The sequence below is a fragment of the Falco biarmicus genome, chromosome Z, assembly GCF_023638135.1.
Source record: "Falco biarmicus isolate bFalBia1 chromosome Z, bFalBia1.pri, whole genome shotgun sequence".
NCBI lineage: Eukaryota > Metazoa > Chordata > Aves > Falconiformes > Falconidae > Falco > Falco biarmicus.
In genome coordinates, this window is record NC_079311.1 from 72272638 (window position 1) to 72297196 (window position 24559).

Sequence of the window (24559 nt, forward strand, 5' to 3'; positions counted from 1 at the left end):
TATCAACTGTCTTAATAAACTAGCTGGTATCCCTGTACAGTTGTCACCTGACAGAGACCCAGTAGAGACTCTCACACGTATAGGTGTATATATATTTGTGTGACATCTTCCTTCTCTTTTAACTGGATGATGCCAATGCAGTAGAGAGCTTAAGGAGCTCTGCACTAAGTAGCTTTTATAGGTGGCTGTACTGAAGTGGAATATGTTGGTTAATTTGGACACAAATAGCTGCCTCTCCTTTGCTTGAGAGTTATCATGAGGGGAGTCACTGGAGAAGTTCCATAGAAGAGCTAGACATCCTAGGCACGATTGGGATCTAGAAGATCGCAGTGGTGGGATATGTTGTGGTATGGGACGGTTCTAGCAGCAAGGTGATAACTTACAGCTTGTTGACAGTTCTGTCATTGAACTACCTGGTTTATTTGTATATAAAACACATACCTGCTTTAGTCAGGGTGCAGTACACTTATTGTGCACAAGTAGACTGACCATGGCAGTTCTGGGTGGCAGGTACTGATTTGTGGCAGGCCTGACACTCTCTGGGAGTGCTAAAGGCATTGCCCAAGGCTACAGCATCTACTGTGCATGCACAGATGCACCCTGGAGCTCTCAGAGACTTCCAGACACCAAGCAATTTAGCTGAAACTGCTGTCTCAATTAAGGTGTGAAAGATCAGAAAACACCAGGCCCCAAACCCTCCCATTCCACCTGGAGAGAATTCCAAGGCTGTAAAAAGAGATATGTCTGGAGAAAAGCAGATGTATAGTGAAGTAAGTTACATTGATGTCAATGAGTTTTTCCATGCATCGGAAGAGAAGTCAGTGTATCATCTTTGCTCAGGGGTCACGACAGTGCCGTGGTGTTCTCAGCTATACTGAAAAGCGACAGAGCAGCAATCACTGTGCATCAAGGACACCTGCCTCCTGAGAATGACTCTGAAGGTTTGCTTTGTCCAGTGACAGCTATCGCCTCAATAAAATCACACCAGACTTCTAACATCATTATTCAGTTCCAATCTGCAAAGATTTAGAGACATTTTATAATATTTTATTTTTATTTTATAGTATTTTATGGGCATTTAGAGGTAAATTAACATAGATACATAGCCATTTAATTTGCAGCTCAGAATTAAGATGCTCAGAACCTCTGCCTGTCACTGCCTAACTCTGGAGGTTGCTGAACTCCTGGAACACCTTCATAGCTATGGCTGGGCACTCAGATGTTTTCTTTACTTGTAGATAAAGCAGCAGCTCCTCAGATTTTGTGGACAGAAGGCATACCATAAGAATGGGGAGTTTGAAGTTGCAAGGAAAAACTGATGTAGCCATCGGTGTTTTATGAGGTACTGCCTAAACCAGGATGCTTCTAATGCCAAATCTGAGGATATAACAGCATCTGTGTGCAGTTAAAACTATTTTAAAAAATCACTGAAATCTGTCCATTGGTACTTCTTGGCTCCAGTGTTACACTCACACATTTGTTCCTTTCCCTCTCTAGTTATTTGGTTCATTTGCCTTCCCCAATTAGGAGGTAATTTTCTTCCTTTGAGAACATGTCCAAAAGATTGTTCTCTTTTTATCCAACTTTTGCTTCCCTGTTTGCCTTTAATTTTTTTCTTAAGTTTTTTCTTGTTTTCCTTGAACTGTTTCTATATTTATTTCCCATCTTTGATTTCTTTTTTGTTATTTATAAGACAAGAAATTGCAGGGCATTTGTAGGGGATTTGGAATGAAGAGTTTTCACTGCTTGCACTGAAGCCTACTGTTCTTTGTGGAATGGGGACATTATTCCTGATTTTATCCACAGACAAAAGGGTTTACTGAAAGACAAGTACTCATAGATGCATGTACTCTTATTAGTCTCTGAGCTATAGAAAATATACTTTTGATGCAAAAAATAATTCTATCAAAATTCAGGAATTTGCTCTTACTATGCATATAAAAAAGATAATGCATCACAATTACGACAGATTGTATTTTGTGAAGTATTATTTAGAGTTATGGTACTACTCAGTGCTTTACAAAGTGACTGGAATAACTAGATTTTTCATGCCTGGGTTTGCTTTGGTGCTTCACCTTCCTGATTAATGTTACTGGTTTTACTCCCATAAAGAATAGTTCCCAGTAGATAAGAAAACTGCTTTCCAAAGGTTTACATAGTTCCTTTCTTGCCTTTACATTTCTGTCTTTCCTGTTTTTCTTCAACTGGAAGTTGACACAGTCCTTAACAGCACCAAATTCTGGTTTACTCTGCTACAATTTCAGCTGATCATCTGTACTATTTTGTCTTTTTTACTGTGTAGATGCACTGAGGAGTTGCATTCAATGGGGTTGAGATCTCTCAGTGCCAAGAACTTTGTGCAAACATGCCCAGAAAATGTGCTTCAGCTGTACTCAGAAGAACTCCTGGTGTAGTTTAACAGAGAGCCTGAGGTTAGACCTTGATAGTTGCATTTATTTGTTTTTTTTAATACCACCTCCGACATACACTACGAAATAGATCATTGTAGACTTGGCTTCCTTGATAGGCAGTTTCACACCATCATTTGTGGGACATTCAAATTATGCATTCATATCTCTATGGAGCAAACCCAACTTTTAATTCCTACAAAACCACCAGTTAATATAACTTAGTGTTGATAGTCTAAATCGGTAACCGAGTTCTTTGCCACTAAGGATTAAGTATTTTGTTGAATCAAGATATGCCTATGCCAGAACTGTTTGGGTCATGGAACATAACTCATGTGGCAGGCTTTGTTGAAGGATTTTAAAGAATTTTCTATCCAGTATTTTGCTGACACATGCAAACAACCTGGACAGACCTGGACAGACAGAGGAAGGTTTTCCTGTTGTAGAATACAAGACTATTGCTATATCAAGTGTAAGCATTACTGCAATCAAAGGATTGTTTGGTTTTTTGTTCAGTTAATTCTTTCAATAAAGAAACCAGGTTTGTGACTGAAATTTGTGGAATCATGTTACCATCTTTTTAAAAGGATAGATAGGAATCCTTCAGTCCCTAGCTGTTCAAATTAGTTACTTGAGCCACTTCATCCCTAAGAACCTCAATATGACTATGAAACTATTTGTAACTAAAACTTTCCATCTATTTGGTTTACTGGTTAACAGCCTCTTTCAACACATGAAAAAAAAAGGTGTTTTCCAAAAGTGTTTTGTTTCAGTTGATTAGAAAGAGGTCTTATGCCTAACTTCTTGTGAGTTAACTCATCTGAAGGATGTGTTGTAGCATAGAGGATTACTCTAGATGTATCCTCTGTATAGGTTATCATACTTGTCTTCTCACTGCTAGCCATTACTCAGAACGACAGAATTTCCCTATCTTAAAAGTCACAAAATTTGCAAAGGGAAACTGACACCTGGAACAATTACACAATAAGTACTTGACTCCCAATTGTGACCTTCAAAGTCCCTCTTGGTAAAAAAGCTTAGTTCTAGAAATCTATAAAGTTAAGAGGCGCTTCTCTGTTTTGGAAGACCCTCCCTTCTCACCATTCTGCTTGTGTTTCTCTTAGAATTGCCATGACCTAAACATCTATTTGCATATTTCCAAATTAAGTCCTAGGCATCTAGAAACTGAACACAACTGGCACATGCACACAGAGAATCACCTGGATTTGGGATGCCCTGCTGCGTTCCTGTTACTTTACAGCCTGGGGCTCCCTGTTGCCTAGCCATTAGGCTAAAACATCAAGCCACCTTTTGCTCTCTTGGCATATGTATTTGTGTTTCCTTCTGCCTGATGACACAACTTCTGCCTGATGATGAAAGGAATGGTGGAATTGCATCCTTCTGTAACTTGCCTTTTGAAAGGAAAAGAGTAAGCCAATTCCTCAAGTGCTGCTGACACCATTCCCCAGGTGAGGGCTCTTATGCTTTTGGATCTTGGCTGGGTGAAAATACCTGGCATGGTCCTGACTCAGAAAGGAGTGGGAGTAGGAATGCAAACCTGTTTGTTTGTTTTTCTCCTGGCAAGTTTTAGGCAGTTATATTTGTGGGGTTGCCCTTCTGAGCCTTCTAGCTCTTGCTCATGTACTAAAAAGACACACAGCTCTAAGATTTGGATTCCATATGCAGCTTCCTTTGCTTACATTTTAGGCTTTGAAGGACTAGATTGTACATCCATGTTTGTTTAAAGTGTGTATTCCCAAGTCAACGTTATTTTAAAAGACATCAAAATGTATGCAGTAGCCTTTCTTATCAGCTGCCTCTGGGTAGTGCTCCCAGGAATTCCCTTATTAATGGTCCTGCTATACAAAGGCAATTTTACTCTTTTTTTAATTTAGTCCTTGTGAATGGTAAAACCAGAGCACTTACTAGAGCCAGTTTGAGGGAGCAGCCTATGTTTCAGTGTAAATAATGCTTAACGCTTAAGCCTCATCTTTTATAGACTTTTTTCGAATTAACAAATTTTCAGTTATGCCAAGTTATAGTAAATGGTGAAAAACAAGGCCACGCTTTGTAACTGTTAAACTGATTTCCATTTATGATCTTCTATCCATGCCAATAGAAAATACATAGACATGTCAAATTTCAAGCAAGAAAATTCATTTCTTCAATGTACAGAACTGAATAACAATTCAAAAGGTGAATATAACAGCTACTAAGAGAACAGACCTGGGAGAACAATGAGATAAAATGAGTAACAGTAACATTTTGTTATTCTCCTGATTAACCTGTTACCCTGATGTTCTTTTCCTCTTTTCTTTTTTTAACTGTTATCCGTTTCACTGTTGTACAGTGCATTGGACCTATCATTTTCCCCTTTTCTTAAAAAATACCTTATAAAATCTTCATCAAAATACATTTATTTTGTATGGATTTTAAAAAGTTAACACACCCCATGGCTTCATCCTGTTGATTAAAAGTTCAAACTGTGTCAGTTCAACTTCAAGTCTGAAGGGCTGACATATTAAATGGAATAATCCAGCTCTCAGCAAAATTTCTCTGGAATAATTTCCATTTGTACTTTCCCTGTTTTCCATAGTTTCTTCCTTATTCCATATTGTCAATTTTTGTTGTATCAATGACTAACTAAAATTCCTTGGTCACAGCCTGGTTGTTTCTGATATATGTTGGAGACACTGTAGCATATTCTATGAACAACACAGTTGCAGAAATTAGTATGGAAGAAACCTCTTAGCTCTTTACTATTTTTTTTTTTATTTATCACTTGCATTGCCTTACTGGTGTAGAGCTCCAGCTTGAACCGAGCTATAATATGCTAAGAAATAGATGTATGACGAAATATGGTAAGTCTTAAAGAATCATAGAACTGGTTAGGTTGGAAAAGACCTTTAAGAACTTCAAGTTCAACCATTAAGCTCACACTACTGATTCCACCACTAAGCCATGTCCCTAAGCTCCACATCTACACATCTTTTAAATACCTCCAGGGATGGTGACTCAGACACTTCCCTGGGCAGCCTGTTCCAATGCTTGACAACCTTTTAGGTGAAGACATTTTTCCTAATACCCAATCTAAACCTCCCCGGCACAGACTGAGGTGGTTTCCTCTTGCCCTGTCACTTGCCACCTGGGAGAAGAGACCGACCCCCCTGCCTACACCCTCCTGTCAGGCAGCTGCAGGGAGCCACAAGGTGCCCCCGAGCCTCCTCCTCTCCAGGCTGACCCCCCCCAGTTCCCCCAGCCGCTCCCCACCAGCCCTGTGCCCCAGCCCCGGCACCAGCCCCCTGCCCGTCTCTGGACACGCTGCAGCCCCTCAGTCCAGCCCTTCAGTGACTGGACTACTGGGTTATAACCTGAAACTTAATGAAATACAAAATCTGAAGGGAATGCGCAGTAAACCAAAGGAACTGGGAAGATGGAGAGAGGATAAACACAACTAATTTGAGTGCATAGATTATTTTATGCAGTTGGTGGTTCCAGAACAACTGTTTTTTTTAACAAGGCATGAAAAAATGTCAATATCTCTCAGCTCTAGAAGTCATTGCTACAGTACAAATTATCACAATCCCTGCATTTATATCTTAAATTTTTAGCATCCTTATTAACATCCAGAATATCTAATTTCCTTATTTAACACTCTTTGATATTGGATTTCTTTGTATAGTGCACCTTATCTTCATTCACCTAAAAAGGTGATATTTTTCCTTTGGTATAATAAAATCCCTGGAAACTTTTAGATGCTTGGTTATTTCAAGAAATGGTGTGAGAAATTTAAGCCACATCAATGAAAGTTTTGGGGATTCATGAACAACTGATCATGCCATCTTCAACTACACCTTCATTGTGGGCAACTCAAAAGCATTCCAGTGCAGATGACAACTCATTCTAGCTTTACAACAGCTAGGGTGCTAGTAAGGGTCTAACAATGTTAAACATTTACTCAGCATACAAATAACTGGCACCTTGCTTGTGTTTCTGATGTTTTGCAATCACCATAGTGACTACCATGCATGCCTGAAACAGGGAAAGGACTGGCAAGCCCTAATACTAGCTCATTTGATGCTGAAATGTCCTTTTAGTCCCCTTTGATGCTCAAATAAAAAAAAAAATTTACAGTCTTTGAGGTGACCACTGTTTCTGTTGTAACACATCTTTTGATAGCACGATTGCTGTATTCTACTGGCTTTCAGGGAATTTTTTGTAAAATTTCTGAGAAATCATGTAAACATCCTAAACATCTCATGCAGTTACTGTCCTGCATGCCACCCAGGACAGCCTTGAAAACTGCTCTGTAAGAAGTGGTATTACATAAATAAACTTAAATTTAATTTCTATAGAGAATTTTGAGAATCTCACCTTCCTTTCCACAAGCTGTATGAAGAGTGCAGTGAACGTAAGTTTGTCTGGATTGTTTTATGACCACTCAGATGTACTGCTTTTGAGCATCACTTTGAAAGCCCACTGATTTGACAATTTAGAGCAAATGAGAAGGTAGCAAGTATACATTTAGTACATTTTATATCTTTACTGTGCATATACACACAGCTGCTCTCTCCAGAATGCTCAGCTGTGATTTGCAATGTAGCCAAGTTTTTTGTTGTTACTCTGTGCCATGTATGGCAATCCTACAACCAGCCCTATTTCATTTCAGTAACAACAGAGTGCATGGAAGTAAATTCAGATTGTGATCATAAATTTACATAATTTTATTCAGCAAACAACTGCTACACTAGCATACGGTTCACATTTTTCAGCCTGGCTTTTATTACTGGCTACTTAAGAGCAGAATTAAACTTTTTTGTATTTCTATACTTTTTCTCCATTTTGAAAAGGATTATCTCTTTAGAATTTTCAAGTGTTACTCTGGATCTGATGATGTCTGTTTGTGTGGGTTTTTTTCCCAAAATTGCAACCATTTCTTAACTTCAAAAAGGAGTAAGGTTTTGCTGAGCATTTTTTTCAGAGTATTATCTAGGAAGGTTTTGCTACTCAGTGAGAAAGCAATTGTGCTGCGCAGGTTCTTTAGAAAAGCGTTGGGACAGAGGCAGCCTCAGAGTTCGGCATATATACAATTAATTTCTCCTTAGCTGTCCCCAAACTTTTCTTGATTTTCTTCTTATATGTTAAACTTCCATCTGTTATCACATTTCTGTCTTTATGTTCTGACATATTCTCTCACCTATGTCTCACCTCCCACAGCTGTTTCCCCCATAGTGATGCATCTTTGCTTTATTATGCAAATTTTAGCAAGGCTGCCTTTGGCAGGCACTGTCACTGTGTTCATCGTCCACGGGTAAGGGGGATCAAACACCCTTCTCTGGGTATGTCAGCCTCAGTCTTCAGTGGATGCAGATGATCTGCCAGTGGCAGGAAAGCTTCAACACACAAGAGGCTGTGTTTTTGGTGGGCGTGATCCAGGATTCTGCCTACCTGTATATTACAGACTTGCAGCTCTTTGGACTCATTTCATTTGAAACTATTGTTCAGCCCAGACGTGCATTGGGGTGGGAGAATCTGCTACTCTGGACAGCTTTTTATGGTTCATATATTTCAGGGGTTTTGTTGCATTTTTGCCTTCTGTATTAAGACAGGCTTTATTTAACTCTGAAATTTTTTCAGAGACATATGGACATTGGCAATGCCTTCATCTCTCCTGTACTCCTGTACAACATTCTTCCTGTACTTTTCAGTAATTTTTTATAACAGTGTTGGAAAGTTTTGGAATCCTATATATGGTGTGCTCTTTTGTAGATGTTATATGTGCCTGTCTACGTTTCACATCCAATGTGAGATTGCCTGCAATTACAGAAGACTGCATTCAGTAACACATCCAGCCCTGCACTCCTTCCCTCAAAGGTGGATAGGTGGTCAGAAAACAGAACTGGATCCATCTCCATCCCCCTTGAGTGTCCCAATGGATAGCTGTGGCGTATAACTTTGGCAGAGTCAAGAGGATTTTAACTAAAGATTTGGAGCTGTAATGGCTTCATAACTATGCAGAAACTGCTTCTTATAGTGCTTGTTTCACAGCCTCCCTCTACCTCACCGAGCCCCTCAGTTAAAACAGTATTTCTTTGGGAACAGCTTCTCAGGATCTCTGCTCAGCAGCTCTCTATGTCTTGATCTTTCCTTCAGTACAAGTTCAGAATCCACAGGAGATTCTTTGGCTTTAGGAGTCTTTGGCATTAGAGTAACGTCTGAGCTCCTGTGGCATTTTTGGAAAATGGGACGTAAGTAGCAGAGAATCAACACAGTCTGCTGAAGGAAGGGTATCTGAAAGGAAGGCAGTTTGGGGACAGGATGATGGAGCTAAGTAGTGTGGGAGAGAGGCATGGGAGAGAGGGCACTGCCTGAGATTTTGCTAGTAATTTGGCTAGGACTACAAAGTTTGTAAGACTTCCTGCAGATTTTCCATGAGCCACAATGACCCCTAGCCTACCTTAAATTGCTCCTGGTCCTCATGACACTCTGAATTTACCAGTGGTGAGCTTCCCAAATTTGTCTCACATAATTGTTCTAATCTATTTGCTCTTGCAAGATCCACTGCAGAAAACAAATTTAGTAATTCTAGGTGTCCCAGAAGAATCTGGAAAACTGCATCATAACTAACTCACTTACTGACCATGATTTTCTCAGTTTCTCAAAAGGCTTGAAAGCAGTTTAAATTTGACTAAAAATAGCAACAACAATCATAATGGCAATGTGCTACCTAATGCAGAATGTGAAGTCAGAAGGACCTTTAATGAGGTTTTTGTGAAATGGAGAATGGTGCCAAGTAATTCTCAACATGAATTATAACTTCTTGCACATTCATAATTAGGTTTTTAAAGATTAATTGGTTCTATATTGTAGCAGCTAGTGAATTCTGTTTAGAATTGGGTTCAGAATCAGAGGAATGGTAGAAGTTAGGGTAAATGGCTATATTTCTCCTTATCGTGTGAATGCCAGAAAATCTCTGCTTTGTCTGCAAGATATCAGTATACAACCCAAACAAAGGCATGTTGCAGCTACCAATTTCATAATAATGTTCATGTTTCCACAGACACTAACTAAAGTACCTGTTGCAAACTACAGCCCTGAAACTAGGGTAAGACATATGATCCTATCCACTTAACGTCTACCAGCATCAATCCTGCTCAACAAATAAATCAGAAATGCTCTATTAAATAGACTTTTTGATGTAAGTGCCTTGACAAAAGAGGCCTGAAAGAAATTTTTCTTATGAAATGTTGCTCTCTTTAAAGCTAAGGTTTTGCTTTTCCTGAGTTTAGCCTTTATGAAGATTGCTGGATGGTGAGTCCTGCACACTGATGTCATCTGTCTATTTAGATTACAGAGCATTAAGCATCATTTCTCATAAATGATTCAACCCTGGCTTGAGTATAGTTTGGTTTCCACCTACCGCACATCCAAGTATCTCTGATAAGACAGCAAGTGGTGCTAATTGATGGGTTAATTTAGCAATGTTGATTACTCTCTGCTAGGAAAGGGATCAAGCCCACCATCTGATTTTCCACAGATCACCAAACAACTGAGAGATGGTAACAATTTAGTCCTTGCCAAACTAGACAGATGGAGTTCAACCACTGAGTGTTTTCCAGACTCTTTCACCAACTGTCCCCTGCTTCTGAATATTTCCACAACAGCAAAAAACTCCAAAAACCCCAAATCTTGCCTTTTTGGGAGCTACCAAATGTGAATTACTGTTCTAATCATACATATGTACTGTAGACTTACACCACAAATAACAAATGTAAGAAAATTTTGGAGTATTCTATCATACTAATGAGAAGACTTTTTTTCACATATGACACCATATATGTCTGTAGGTTCATGAGCAGAACTAGAACAGCCAGCTCATCCTAGGCTGCACATTTTTATTAGTTCTTCAACTTGTGTTCCAGCCTTATTGGTACTCTGACATTGCTGTATGTGGTAGTGGACCTGTGGGCATGCATTTGTCACTAGTCATCTAACACTAACTGGAACATGCAGTAACAGTAAATATACTTGTCCAGCCTACATTTCTGTTCTCACATTGCCAAATATACAGGAGTCACACTGGAGCTAGATGACAGTGGAAAAATTGCAAAAGCATATTGGTCTTCTGCAGTATAGACAGGTGACAATCTAAGAGTTGCACTCCTTTGAGGTTGGACAGCATTTCAAACCCTGTTTAATTTGTTCTGCCTTTCCTATCCACTGTAGATAAAATACCTAAATTTTTTACCCCTCATATTAATGGGAGTTTTGCATGGAGCAAATTCTTATTTAAGAATTAAAATCACTTGTGATTGAATACTGTTGGCAAATATGAAAGACTGACATTTCTATTGTGGCAACAAAGTACTTGATTTTACCAACATGAAAATTAATGTAGTTGTCTCCCAGGCAAAGGCCATCAAACCTGAAATGAATTTAAAAAACCCCTGCAGATGCAGTATCAATGAACGATAGCGGTAAAGCCCTAAAATTTTAATTCTTGAAGAAGTTGTAGGAACATAGCAAGCAGATTTATACAGAACAGCATTATCAAGGACATTAGGCCCTACATAGGTGTAGGATATATACCCTTATCTTTCAAGTGCTAAAATTTGTGTTTTCATGAACAGATTCACAGTTTTAAATTTTAAATTACTTAGAAAATGAAAATGAAAGTAGTACAATAAAGCCATAATATTCTTACTCACACTATGAAGAATGGTATTTCATGAAACACATGGTGTCGTTTAGAAAATCTGTGGTTAAATGAAAATTACCAACAGTGATCATGCAATTATACAAAGGAAAATTTGTTTTAAAAATTGTAAGCCTTTCTCAGAAGATTGTAATGTAAATTCAAAATGTGTAGCAATATTTTAAATTTACATTTTGGTGCATTCCAAATCTAAATGCTATTTGATGTTTTGGATTCCTTCCCATATACACTAAAAAGGCATTCAGTCAGGTGCTATCTTGCAATCCTTTGAATAAGTAACATTGCCTTTGTTACCCCAATTGCATCTGAAAGATGCATGTATAAGATTGTGAGTAACAAGAGAGCTTGTACTTTGGTACAAAAAAAATGTTTTTTTTCCATTTATCAAGTGAAAACTGAAAAGACTGAGGCTGTAATATATACCTTTGCTTAGAAATGTCCCTTAATGTCATTAATTGAGGACTTCTTTTTGTCATTGCAAGGTATTATTTTTTGATAGGCCAGGTAAATAAAAGTTACATCTTGAGTGTTGTGCTGCAGCTGGATTTGGTAGGAAAATATGTCACTGAGAACATTCAGTTATTCTATCTGATTCTTTAAGGGAAGGATCCATAAAACAGCTGGATTTTCTTCACCAAAATTTTCCTTTGGAGTACTAGAATAATTAAAATAGCTCTTCCCTAAACTTCAACATGCAGCTGACAAAGCAAAACTCTCCAAGCCAGAGCATTCTTATCGGTGCAGAAGAATTTGGGATCTCATTTGTAATGCAAATTGCCCAGGCAAATTGTCATTGTCAAATACATTGGAGAACAGAATATTCCTGTTGAACGAATTACTCACCAAGAATCACAGCAACAACCGTGAAAAGCACAAAGGCATTCCTCAATAAGTAACTTTTAACATCATCCTTTGTTATGCTCTGCACTTTTTTTTTTGCCAAAAGTGTACGTTTCCGGACTCCTTGTTGAATGCGTTCCATCCTACTTCCAAGTTTTGGATCTTCTCCGTTACCTTTAGTCATCTATCTTGCAGAAAGTTTTCTTTTGTAATTAACTTCTGTCAGTATCCCTTGAGAGAAGTGGAAGACTCTTTTCTGTGGGAGGTACTGGAGAAACCTGCAAGACAAAAAATATCAAATCTTGCAATAGTATTTTAGAGAAGTGATTAGCCATTTGTTTACATGGAAGTAAATATTCTTCATGTTTCAGTAAAACTTGTATAATTTGTAATATCTAAGTTGTTGATTGCAGATTTTGATACATAGCCTCAATGACTGTGTAAAGAACTCTTTGAAAAAATGATTGTATAGACTGATCATGATGTGTCCTGTGTCTTCTGAAATTAATCTGAATTGCTGTCATACCATAAAAACCAGGAGTACCTCATTTTTTGCAGTTGCTAGCAATATACTAATGTAAAATCAGTACAATTTGTAGAAGCCTAAGGTGCTATAATGTTTAAAACTGCCAGCCTTGCTTTTCATCTGTTTAGCAGGCCTATATTATCTGAAAAAAATTTCTAGCTCGCTTTCACATTAACCATAGGAGAGAAATATTTTGCTTGAACTGGTACATTTAAAATGTTCTGTATTTTCAGATGTTTTTAAATGGTTGAATGCATTGGCTGAATTCCTCCTTTTCACATGGCAAAAAGCAGCAGGAATAGTTTATTTATCCCTCAGCCACTACTTAGAAGATATGACTTTAACAATTTTGTGTTGATAACATTAATCTTTGAAGAGTATAAACTATTCAGAGCACATCTGTAAAACATTGGAAGATATATCCCACTTAGCTTGTTGCTACAGACTAATACAAGTTCACATTGCAAAGTAATGATTGCCTTGGCCTCACAGCAATTATGGGGATATAATCTGATTTTAAGAAATCACGTACTGAATCTGCCTTTAAAACGTTTTAATATTAAAAATCCTTCATTAAAGACATTCTTCTTAATTTTTAAATTATCTTTTTTTGTGCCTGCTTGTGAAGCCTGCACAAATGTATTTTTCAGACTAAGAATCTCATTTTCTGAAGTCTTATTTAATACATTGGCATGCTTTTATAAAGAAATGGGAAATTAATAGATTTACTTGCTTCCAATTTATACACAGTCTGAGCCTAACACCTTACTTTTAATAAATCTACTGCATAAATAACTTTATTTAGAAAGCCCTTAGGATATAAATACACAGAGTTTTCAAGCAGCACGTTTTAGAGGAAATAACAAGTAACAAAATCACTTTGATGGGATTTGATCGCTGTTTCTGCCATATGTTTCAAGACTGGCACTTTAGTGCAACGCCCTCCCTGAATTTTAACAGATGCTTTTTATATGCTTTTATTTAGACAGTGGAAACATACTGAGCTGGGTATTTAAACTAGTAAGTATTGGAGCCTGGACGCGACTACTGTGTGCCAGCAGGATTTTTTTCAGAACAATTAATTTAAGAATTTTGTAAAAACAAAACAAAAAAAACCACAATTCGTTCACAGTGCCTTTTCTTTCCAAGATGAATAATGCAGCTAATCTGTCTTTTATAACTTACATTAAGGTCGAGACAGAACGTGGGTACAGCCACAAGGATCATTGCATTAAGTGGTGTACCAAGGCAGAGAGTGAAAAATGAAGACTTTGTACTCCAAACCCCACCAAATGAAACAACTGTCTCACCTTTTCAGACCTCCGGTGCCCCAAGGAGACGATGGCGGCAGATCAGGTAGTGGTTTCCCAGCAAATATCGGAGCTGCAGAGCTGGGCGAGTGGGAGGCAGGAAACACTGACAATCTGCATGTGCGCTGGCATACAGCAATTTACTATCACTGTAACTTAAGGAAAGGGGAGGAGACTGGCAGCCCAACTCTGGGAAAAAAAAAAAAAAAAAAAAAAAAGAAAACACATTAGAAGAGAGGGGAAAGCTGAGCTGCTGGAATATTGATTAGTCTTGGCACAGTGAAAGCAGGGTCACTTTCTTTGTTTTTCCTTTTAGACCACTTTCACGCTTTGTCAGTTCAGCTTCGTTAGAAATGCAAAATCAGAACCCAGGATGAATTGAAGGATCGCACACACACGCACAGAGCAGGGGAGGCTGGAGCACTTCTTCGTTAGACATTCCAGACTGGAGATCTGAACAGCCTAAACAAAATTATATAACACGACACCTGCGCTTTTTCAAATAAATGGTAAAATATGTGAGCATGCCAGCTTGTTCTAAAAACAGACGTGGTGTGAGGCTATCATGTATATTTTCATTCTTAAAGACAGTTACTCAAGATCTGCTCTCCCCAGGGTGTGGAAACAGGCATATCTTTCAGAAGCAACTGGAGCATTATCAAGAACAGAGAAAAACATAGTCAGCTGTAATTCTTTGTATGTTTCTTGTAGATATTCAAAACACACTATGAGACGTGGCTCTTCTTTAGCAATTTAAACTCACTGGTACTAAGCCCCATTCAGCCTGTATCAATAGCATGGAATGAATGATGAAGGGAAAAGCATAAAACATCCACTTTTGAGAAATAAGTGGCCTTCAGGTTTTTTAGCATTTAAAAGTTTGTACTACTGAAAAGATACTTGCAGAGGAGTGTCAGGGGAATTCCCAAAGACCTTCTTTCACTTTTTAGAGGAACACTTTCATTGTAAATGTTGCTAAAGTCAGGTTAAAATATTCCATAACTATATTTCAGTGTATCTTTCATGAGATTTTTCAGTGTATTTCCTTATAAGATGAACAAATACGGTAAATGGAAATTTGTATAAATTTTTACTAAACATATAGCTTCAGAAGTTTGTTTATAGATGATGTGGCTTCTAATGTGTGGGGGTTTTTTTGGTGGAAAGTAATTTTAAGTGTACAGAAATAATCTTATGTACTAGACACCCAAAAAAACAGTTCGGTACAAAATAAAATTAAGAGCAGTGTTACTTCCACACAGTCACAGTAACGGTTTTACTGAAGTGTTTTCTAATTTAAATGTGCTTCAAATAATGATGTATAATGTACGAAAAATAATCTTACAGTAAAATGCAAACTTGCTCTTGACTAATGCAGGTTTAGAGATTGAACTGTGTACCATGGAATACCAATTTTAGGTATTGAATTTAAGAAAGAAATTAAACATCTGAATTAACTTCTTAATTGACTGAAAAAGGCAAGAAAAAATGTTGACAGCTTGTGTTGCAAAGATAAAAACACATGCTGTATTTTCCAATGCCTGACAGCTTAAACGACTGTCCTTCTTTTCGTGTCGCGGTTTTAACATACTCTCACCATTTTGCCTGGAGATGGGAACTGGCCTTTTAACTGACCTTTGGCCTTTAGTGATCTGCTTGTTTGATCTTTCTTTTTGGATTATGGCATGCTTTCTGCGGGACATTCCAGATAAGGACTTCATTCTGCCCTCTGCTCATATGAATAGTGATGTACCAGTTGCCTTAATGGGACAGGGCTCAGGCCCCAGATGAGGTGATAAAAAAGTATGTCATCATTTAATGCGTTCATTAATAATGGAGTCTGTGAGAAACAAGGATAATCCTGTGAGAGAATGACCTATTCAGTGAGACAAAATGGAAATTGACAATAAGCAGTAGTACAGCTTAGCTTAACTTCAGTAGTGATACTTTTATTAGCTTGCAGTGAGCAACAGATTCTGTTACACAGTGCTTAGAAAAACAGAATATGAAGACCTTTTTGGCAAAACGTTCTTGTTCAAAATGTTTTTCCTCTGTCCTTCATTTTGTGACATTAATTTCTTTTATTGATTTTCACTTTGATGGTGAAATAAAGGAACTATAAGGTATAAAGAGTATTATCCTTTTTATTACAGGAAACATGTATCTTAGATATCAATATAACTGGATAGAAATAAATGAGTCACAGTTCATAGCACAGTGTCACCCTGCAATACAAGAAACTGCAGTGTACTAGAACTTCCTTTTACATATACAATAGATTTAACAGATTTAATATACAGTGTTTAATACTAGGACAAATACAAAATGTTACTGGTTAAATGCTTCTATCTGTGATTTTCAGTGGTATTAATAGTTTCTAGAGGGAGCAACTTAAAACATAAAGTTACTAGAAACACTGTAGACTTGAAATCGGATCAGCCAACACTAAGAATATAGGAAAGCATCAGTATGTTTTGTAGAGTAACAGAGGGCAGCAGCCATTGATGTTATTGCCAGTTTTATAGTGACAAAACAGTTACATGCTTCTATATGCTTTGGTTTTTTTGTTTTGGGTATTTTTTTTTTTCCTCATAAAAGTCAACAGGAAATGACCTAAGGCCTTATTGAGCCTGTCTATGTTGTCATATTAGATCAGCACTCTAATTTGTGCTTGGAGTTTCAGCTTCAGTGCTTCTTTGACAGTGCATCAAGTGGCTTGCAAAGCAGGGAAATGCAAGTGGAAGGTAAGGACTGGCTTTAACCTGAACCTCATCCTCACAGGCAGTGTGGATTCAGCCAGCTTCAACTCAAGCCCTGTTTGGTTGTGGCTAACAACATCAGTCAGTAAATGTACTTTGCATGTTGGCAAAGTATCTGAATGCCTTTGTAAAATAAGTAAAGGTATTAGAGTGGAAGCTGCTGTTCAAACATAAAGCATTGTTATTTTCAGCTGACTAAAGCTGTCAGACAAAAACCCAGGGAAGTCAGTTGTAGCAAATGCAAGAAGTGAAAATGAAGCAACAAATGGTACAACTGTTTCATTTCCCAGAGAGTAATATATCTAGTAGGAGAGTGCACGGATCCCAGCTGAAATAAGCTTTTTAACATTCAAAGTAACCCAGCCTTCACTTAATAAATCAGCACTACAAATTAATATTGGCTGAATCTTTGAAGTTTTGGAGTTTTAGATAGAAGTTCAGTGAAATATTATTGAAACCACAATAGCAAAATTGTAATAGATATCTTGTGAAATAATATGTTTATTCAAGATAAATGGTATGCCAGTATGTTCCCACTCTTCAATTAAGTTGGACAAAGTAAGAATATATGTGACTCCCTTGCAAGCTCCAACTGTTCGTTATTTTAAAAGACAAGCAGATGTGGCGCTTAAGGACATGAACTAGTGGTGGACTTGGCAGTGTGAGGTGAATGGTTGGACTTGAGGATCTTAAAATTCTTTTCCAACCTAAATGATTCTATGATTCTATGATTATACCCCATTTCACCAATGAAGAACGGAGTCTGTAAGAGGTCAAATTTAATCCATACAAGCTACCAAATAGTTGGCAAAGCTAAGACAGAATCATAGGTTCATGAATATTTCCATAAGACCGTAGCATATTTTTATTCCTGACATACTTGGTTGGCTCTTGCTTTTTTAATGTTAAAGTGTGTGTAAGAAAATGAGGTTTGGTGTTTGTTTCTTTTCAAATCTGTTTATCAGAGTGGGATTTTACAAATATCCCAGTTTTGGCCAGCCAAAGGTGAAAAATAGACCTTATTTTTTATTGATCTAATGCAATGAAATTGCTTATTGAAGACACAGGGAAGAGACAGTGTGCTGTAATTTATATACTTGCACATGCTCTACACGCATCAAAAAAGACATAGGCTGTGTTCCGTTAGCAAATATGAAAAGCTGCAGGAAAACATCTGTAGATCCATAGTTGGTATTGTGGACATGACATTTGCCATGTATGCACTGCAGGACTATTACTTTGGATTAGTTCTAACCTTGTTTTGTGGCCCAAACACCCATTAGTGTTTGCACAGTATGATCTGGTTTTGTTTCTCCTAAAGGAACCCGGTTCACACCTTCTAAGACCACCTCATAAATCAAAGCAGGTTGCTGTTAATCACTTTTCACAGGAAACTTCCTTTATTGGTTACACCGAATTGAATTCATCTTTGATGCATCGCAAAGTTCAGTTATCAATATAAATTCTGTTGTAAAACATTCTGTTGATGGTAAGTATCAAATTACTATTATAAAATACTACTATTCCATCAAAAGAACACTTCAAAAGCAAAGTGTTTAGCCTGAGACTAGGCAGAATTTCTCTTTAGTGTCTCATTACAGTCTTAACGTTGCTCAAGCCAGCCAACAAATTCTCCTGGACATTTTTTTCCCTGCATTTTAAGGTCTTGTGCCGTGAGAATAACTGTGATTTTATGCTTTGCAGCTCTGTCGGTTGTCAGTCAGAAGCTGTGCAGCAAAACCACACTATTCCTTTTCTGCTCGGTCCAAATTCCCAGCAGAAAAACATGAACCTCAGTATCTCCACTCAGCATCACAGGCTGTCTGGGCCTGAACACATACTGGATGTCTGACTGGCTGAATAGACAACCTTGTTTCCTTCCAGCACAGGTGTTCAGATCACCCACTCCCTCCCGGGAGAAGGGGGAAGGGAAATGGAGTTATACCAGCAGAGGATGTGGCTCATGAACTTTTCCCCTGACGGTCTTATCGAGAATTCGAATGTCTGTATGTACAATGGAGCGATTCTCACCAAAGAACAGGCAAGGTTGTCTCCGGAGAATGGGAGGTAGGATGGGATTGTGTCATTGTGAGAAGCCTAATGGGATCGCATCAATAGCTGATAGCATTTCAGAGCCAAAGGGCTGTGTAGGATGGCTACACTGGCTTTTCCACAGCTAGCGGCAACCACTTAAATGGGCACAGAGGGACAGAGAGGTTCATTTGAAAAGTTAATACAGCATTGTGGCTAGTTACAAAAGAGTGTGGCATTGGAGCCAGAAACTTGCTACCCCCTTTCTCTCAGGTCCTTCTATTTCCTCTTCCTGATCTCTCTCTCTCTTTTTTTAAAAAAACAAACAAAAAAAAAAAAAACCCAACCCCCCCCCCCCAAAAAAAACCCCAACCAACCAAAAAAAACCCCCAAACACTTCTCTGATGAGGTGTAAACCAGTAGCTTGTGAATGGACAGAACTATAAGAGCCCCCTGGGGAAGCTCTGGCTGGAAGTACACACTGTCTCAGGTACTCTATAAATTGTAACCTCCAATCCCTGATGGTCACAGTAGCAACAGAGCAATGATTCCACATAGGTCCTATTTTGGGATAATAGCACCGTTGGTGGGTGCCCCACTGGCTGAACTGTTTTCTGTCTTTGTTCCCTACAAGACTGTTTATTAAAGAAGCCCATCGTTATACTGTACAGGCTTATCACTAGTACATGTGCTACACTGTGAAGTAGACAGGGTTTCAGTTTCCGTTTTCCTTTTTCCTTACTGTATTTTCTTGACATGATCTCAAACAAAGCAAGGGCAGATAGATGAGAAACAAGACTAAAGAGGAATGCACATTTCTGAGTTACAATCCGATATTATCTGTGCGAAACATGTTCTGTATAAACCACTGCTTTTCATTTGACATCTTATGTCCATCGCTATTTTTGTAATGAAACAATGACTTATCAGCTGTTTAATACATCCTAGTGTGTTGTTAGCATAGCAAGTAAGATAAATACAAATAAAGGCACTCATTTGTATGAAGTTCATTTAAGGAAACTCATTTATTTGGAGCAGCAAGCTAACGTGACTTTTTAAATATGCATTTGCTGCTATGGAATCATTACTGCAATCAAGATACACAAAAATCTTTTGTAAAAATAATTATACTTTAAAAGCACACAGCTCAAAGTTGCTGTTATAATAATGACTATAATAGCAACTGTTTAGCATTTGGACATTTTTTTGGCAGGAGGGTTTTGCATTGTTTATTGTGAGAAAGAAACAGGCTCTGAGAAAAGATGCAAATTTTCAGCAAGGGAAAAAGCAGCATCAGGTTTGGAAAACAGAATGGCAGAAAGTCTTCTATCCTTCTATCTTCCAGTCCACATAGGCTGAGGTGATTTAAAGTCATTAGGTTCTTGTCAATTTAATATGCCAGGGAAGATCTCAAAATATCTCTGTTTCATAGTATCCCTGGTATCCAGATACTCAGGCTGTGCGGTGGTCAGTGGTTTTTTGGGTTTGTTTTTTTTTTTTTTTCCCCTGTGTTTTTCATTCTGGAATTCCATTCTCTGTTGGGATCCAGGGCCCACAGAACTCATTGGTAATCTGCGATTTACTTAAAAGAAAATAAGAACAGTTCTTTCATATTTATTACTCATTGTTCTTCTTGAAATGTTTCAAATGCCTGTCATCAAATCTATAGAAAAATTAAGCATTAGATAGCAGGGTGAATAAGTATGTTTTAAAGGAAAAATGATATGTCACTGGTGTGATATATTAGCTCAATTTTTTCTGTTCAGAAGGACTAGGTTCTTTACTTAGTGTTAGAGAGGATAGGATATGAATATTACTGTTGTAGAAAAGAAATTTATAAAATTGTAATGAAAAAATAAGAAAAAATCAAGAAATAAAAATGTGTCGAGTCCACATTTTAAAACCATCTTTTCTGTAACATCACAAAGGATTGATGTACTGTCCATTGTTTTTATTTTGATTCATTTAGCATACAATGAAAGCTCTTCTACACATTTGTAGAAAGAACACAAACAGTAGTCTTTTTCATTCAGACCAGAAATTATTAAAAGAAAGATGTAAATCAAATATTTCAGCCATAGTTTAGTATCCCATCCTTCATGTACAGACTCACTACATAATACATATCAGGTCTGCATTTTCATGCAGTCAATCCATCCCTTCTCCCTTCTGAACTTCTGTCCCAAGAGAGCACTACCTCCCCCTCATGTCCTCTTTTCCATGGTAGAGTAACTGCTCTCTATGTTTCTGCAGGTTCATTGCTTTCCTTCTCCTTTTGCTTCCATTAAGACTATTTCCCTTTTTACTACTTAGCCCACCACTACTTTCCTTTGAGTCAGAGAAAAATGTTTAAGGACAGGTCTGGTTTTCATTTGATCAGTGAACCTAGGTTTTGAGGGAAGCTTAGATCTTGGCCCTGTTTCGTTCTCAGACACCTACTCCAAACCGTCCCTTACTTTATATTCCTTCTGTGTGTTGTCTGTAATAACACTCTTCTCTTTGTTCTCTCATGTCCCCTTTCCCCTGCAGGCTTCCTTGGCTATTTTGTTCTTTTTCTTTACTTCACTCTAGCTCCTTTTTCTCCCTTAGCTTCTCCCTGCGTTCTGCCTATACCAGCCTCTCAGCTGGGTTGGCAAAGGGCGTTGAAGGTCTCACTCATGTTGACGTGTGTTCATGGAGGAGTTTGTACCACAAACGTGTAGCTAGGGGTGTCTCTATACATCAGTGCATGTGCACTTACACTGCTGAGAGCTGGCTAGTTCCCTTCTCCAGTGAAACCATGACAGAGGGTACGGACAGTGGAACAGATTTCTGTTCTCAGCTGCGGGGGTGTCAGCTCTTCCCCTCCAAACAGGGATGTCTCTTCCACCTACAGACTGCATACAAAAAGGAAATTATTTTAATTAGTTTGTGAAATCAAAGGGAATGCTGGAGCAAACAGCCAGATAAGTTTCAAAACAAAAACATTTAAGCCAAAATAGGGGGAAATAAGAGACAATACATTTGAAGTGCTGCTTTATACAAGTCTTTCACATGGCTCCAAAAATGTCTGTATTTCTTCCAGTTATGTCTACCACCTAGTGTTAACTTCAAAATGGTGATGTATTGGGTGCTTTACTTAGCTGCTCTGTGAATGGATCCCATTCACCAGAAGTCCCAGCTCACTCCATATGCAGGCAAAACTCCCAGTGAAGACAATGGGAGTCCAGGTCTCCTGACTCACATTTTGCTCAGGCAAAACCCCCATTGTCCAGTGGCTGTGGCTGCTTTGCTCAATGAGCAGTGATTCAGAATTGCTGAATAGGAACTCAGTCAGCTGTGCTTTGATATTAATTTCCTGATGATTCATTTATGCTGTAAAATCACTATTTTTTTTTTTTTTTGTAGGATTAGCTAGGAATTTTGGTTCAGCTTAAACATTAAAAACACATCACCTATGACAATGTGCCATCTTGGGAAAAGTATCCCTAAAGCAGGATTATCTCTGAGATCTGAATACTTCTTGAAAAGTATTTGCTATTCTTGACTTCTTCTAAGCCCAGGAATATGAAAGCTTTTGATTCTTTGATTGGGTTCCTGGTAAGTTATTGAAGAGACAATTCCAGCGATTCAGTGGCTCAAAATAAGAGAATAAAATGAGAGATGAATGAAATGACTTGATCACATACAGCTGCTTTTGTAATGCTGTATTCAAACAGCTTAGAACAAGTTATGTGAACTTTGGATAATCACAAGCTATTAAAGTCTACAATGGTTCAGTAACAAACGAAACTCAGAATTCTTGTTTGCACACAAAACATAGTTAGAATAGCTGAAATCTTGTTTGAACTGTAGGAATAATATTTTACTTTGATGGACCTATGTGAATACCATAAAAACAAAATATGCTTTGCCTCAGATTAAATTTTTGTATTTTGTATTTCCCCCTTTTTGTTAGTGATGTGTGAACAGCTTAATTCCCTTTTTTCCTCTGATACCTAAACGTTCTCTAAATGTAGTGCAAAAACCATGTAAAATGCCACTAATTTAACTTCCCATTAATTCCAGTGATGTGAATGCTTGTGTAGGTTGTGTGTATTTAATATTTATTCTGTAAACAATTTGAATAGAGTCTAATATTTACACATTAACAATATACTACAAAATTGTACTTTAAATAGATATGAAGCACAACCCTTAATATATTTCATTTGCATTACCAGGAACTCCAGGAACCATCTGTAGCAATGAGTCTCATCTTCCGCAGATAACTCACTGCTCCATAAGATGTGAGAGCAGTGATCCAGAAAGTGCAGCTCTCTGCCTGCCACAGAACTTCCCCTGGATTACATTAAAAATGCAGATATTTAGCCTCTCAGAGACTCAAGGGTGACAGTGTAGTGTAAGGGTCATGAAGCACATTGTTTATATATCAGATGAATGTCATAGCCGGAAATTTATTAAATAGGAATCTTTAGATAATCCTGGAAAGGCATTTCATCCAGTATCCTGGGATGGACATCAGCTAGGTAGCATACTTCCATCACCAGTAATCAATCAGGTTTTTGCTTTAATTGGGATTCTGGTTCTTTCCTTTCTTTCCTCTTCCACATTAGGTATCCTATCACCCTCTTGTATGAGATAGTTTTTAGACATACTGTTCATATAAAATATTCCAACACTTTCCATCCTTCCAGAGAAAGCTCTCTACTGGTGGTTCTTTTCCTTGTAGGGTTTTTACTTAATTTTAATGGCTTTTTGAGGTGTTTTTTTTCTTTCCACAGAGGTAACCTTTCCCTACCACAGTGTTGGCTATTGTGATAGATACAGGGTAATAACAAGCCTTCTTCCCATACCAAATATTAATTTCCTCAAGTTTCTTCCAGTAAACATCCCACACTAATCTCCATAAAAGCTCAAATTCCCATACAACCTTGAAAGGTACATATAAACTCAGATATTTTTTTCCTTCTGTGTCAGACTGTTTTCTGGACTGTTTTCCTCTGAAATCACATTGATAAATGTAAAAGGACCGATCGCTGCTCTTTTCATAAGTTATTAGTATGTTCTAAACTTTTCATTATTTTTCTTTGTCATTATGATTACGTAGATTAGAATAAGAAAGCTGTTTGAAGAGGCATACAAGAGATATTTTAGCTACCTCTCATTTTTAATTTTTTTTTAAAAAAATATTACTAAACTGCTTTCCAGTGGGAGGTTTCAGCTCTGGACTTGTAAGCACTGTGAGAACTATTTATAGTTCTGTTCATTTTCTGAGTACTTCAGGTAAAAGACATGGAGAAGGGACATAACCAGTTCCCACAGTAGGGCATCAGTATCTGATAACAGCCTCTCCCAGCCTCAAGATCTCAGGATTATTCACTTCATTCTGGTACTTTTAACACAGTGCAATATAGCAGGTTTTTCATAGTCCTCATACATCACTTCCAGGTGAGGTCTCAGCACCCAGGATGCACAGCAATCTTCAACAAGCAAAATAATTTCTATTACAATCTGTCTCTCTCTTTTCTTTTTTTCCCCCTTCCTTTTATTTTAAATTGCACACTTCGCTTCCTTTCCAGTGGAACAGGTCAATAAAGAAAACTGTTTTTAAAGCATGTTACATTTGTTTGGTTTCCTTGGAATACTTGTTTGTAAGTAGGGTTATGAATGAGTATAGTGTATGTGTAAAATAGAATCATAGCAGTCATTTTGAAAACACGATTTGTGACACACTGTTCTTGTATTTTATGGTACATGAGAGTATAGCAAAATTAACATAAATTTTATATTTTTAAATTCATTTTTTATTTCAATTTTTTGAAAAAAATTATAAGCAATAGTAATAATATTTCACTAAGATATTTTTAAATTTTTAAAAATGGAATTTCCATTTATGGCACTTTGAAATCTTTAACTTTTAGTAAAACAGCATGTACCCTTCACTGCTATCCATAGTAAAGTTGTCTGTGAAACAGTTAGGTACATTT

General features: G+C 37.6%; 1 protein-coding gene across 1 annotated transcript in view; it reads right to left on the reverse strand.

Annotated features, from left to right (window-relative positions):
* SLC1A3 (solute carrier family 1 member 3) overlaps positions 1-13981 on the reverse strand; it is a 68213-nt gene extending 54232 nt beyond the window's left edge. The window contains exons 1-2 of the mRNA XM_056325130.1: positions 13801-13981; positions 11968-12242 (exon numbers count right to left, since the gene is read on the reverse strand). Coding sequence (XP_056181105.1) covers positions 11968-12148 — 181 coding nt within the window. The 5' untranslated portion in view covers positions 12149-12242; positions 13801-13981. The remainder of the gene's footprint in view (positions 1-11967; positions 12243-13800) is intronic.
* Between the last annotated feature and the right edge of the window lie 10578 nt (positions 13982-24559).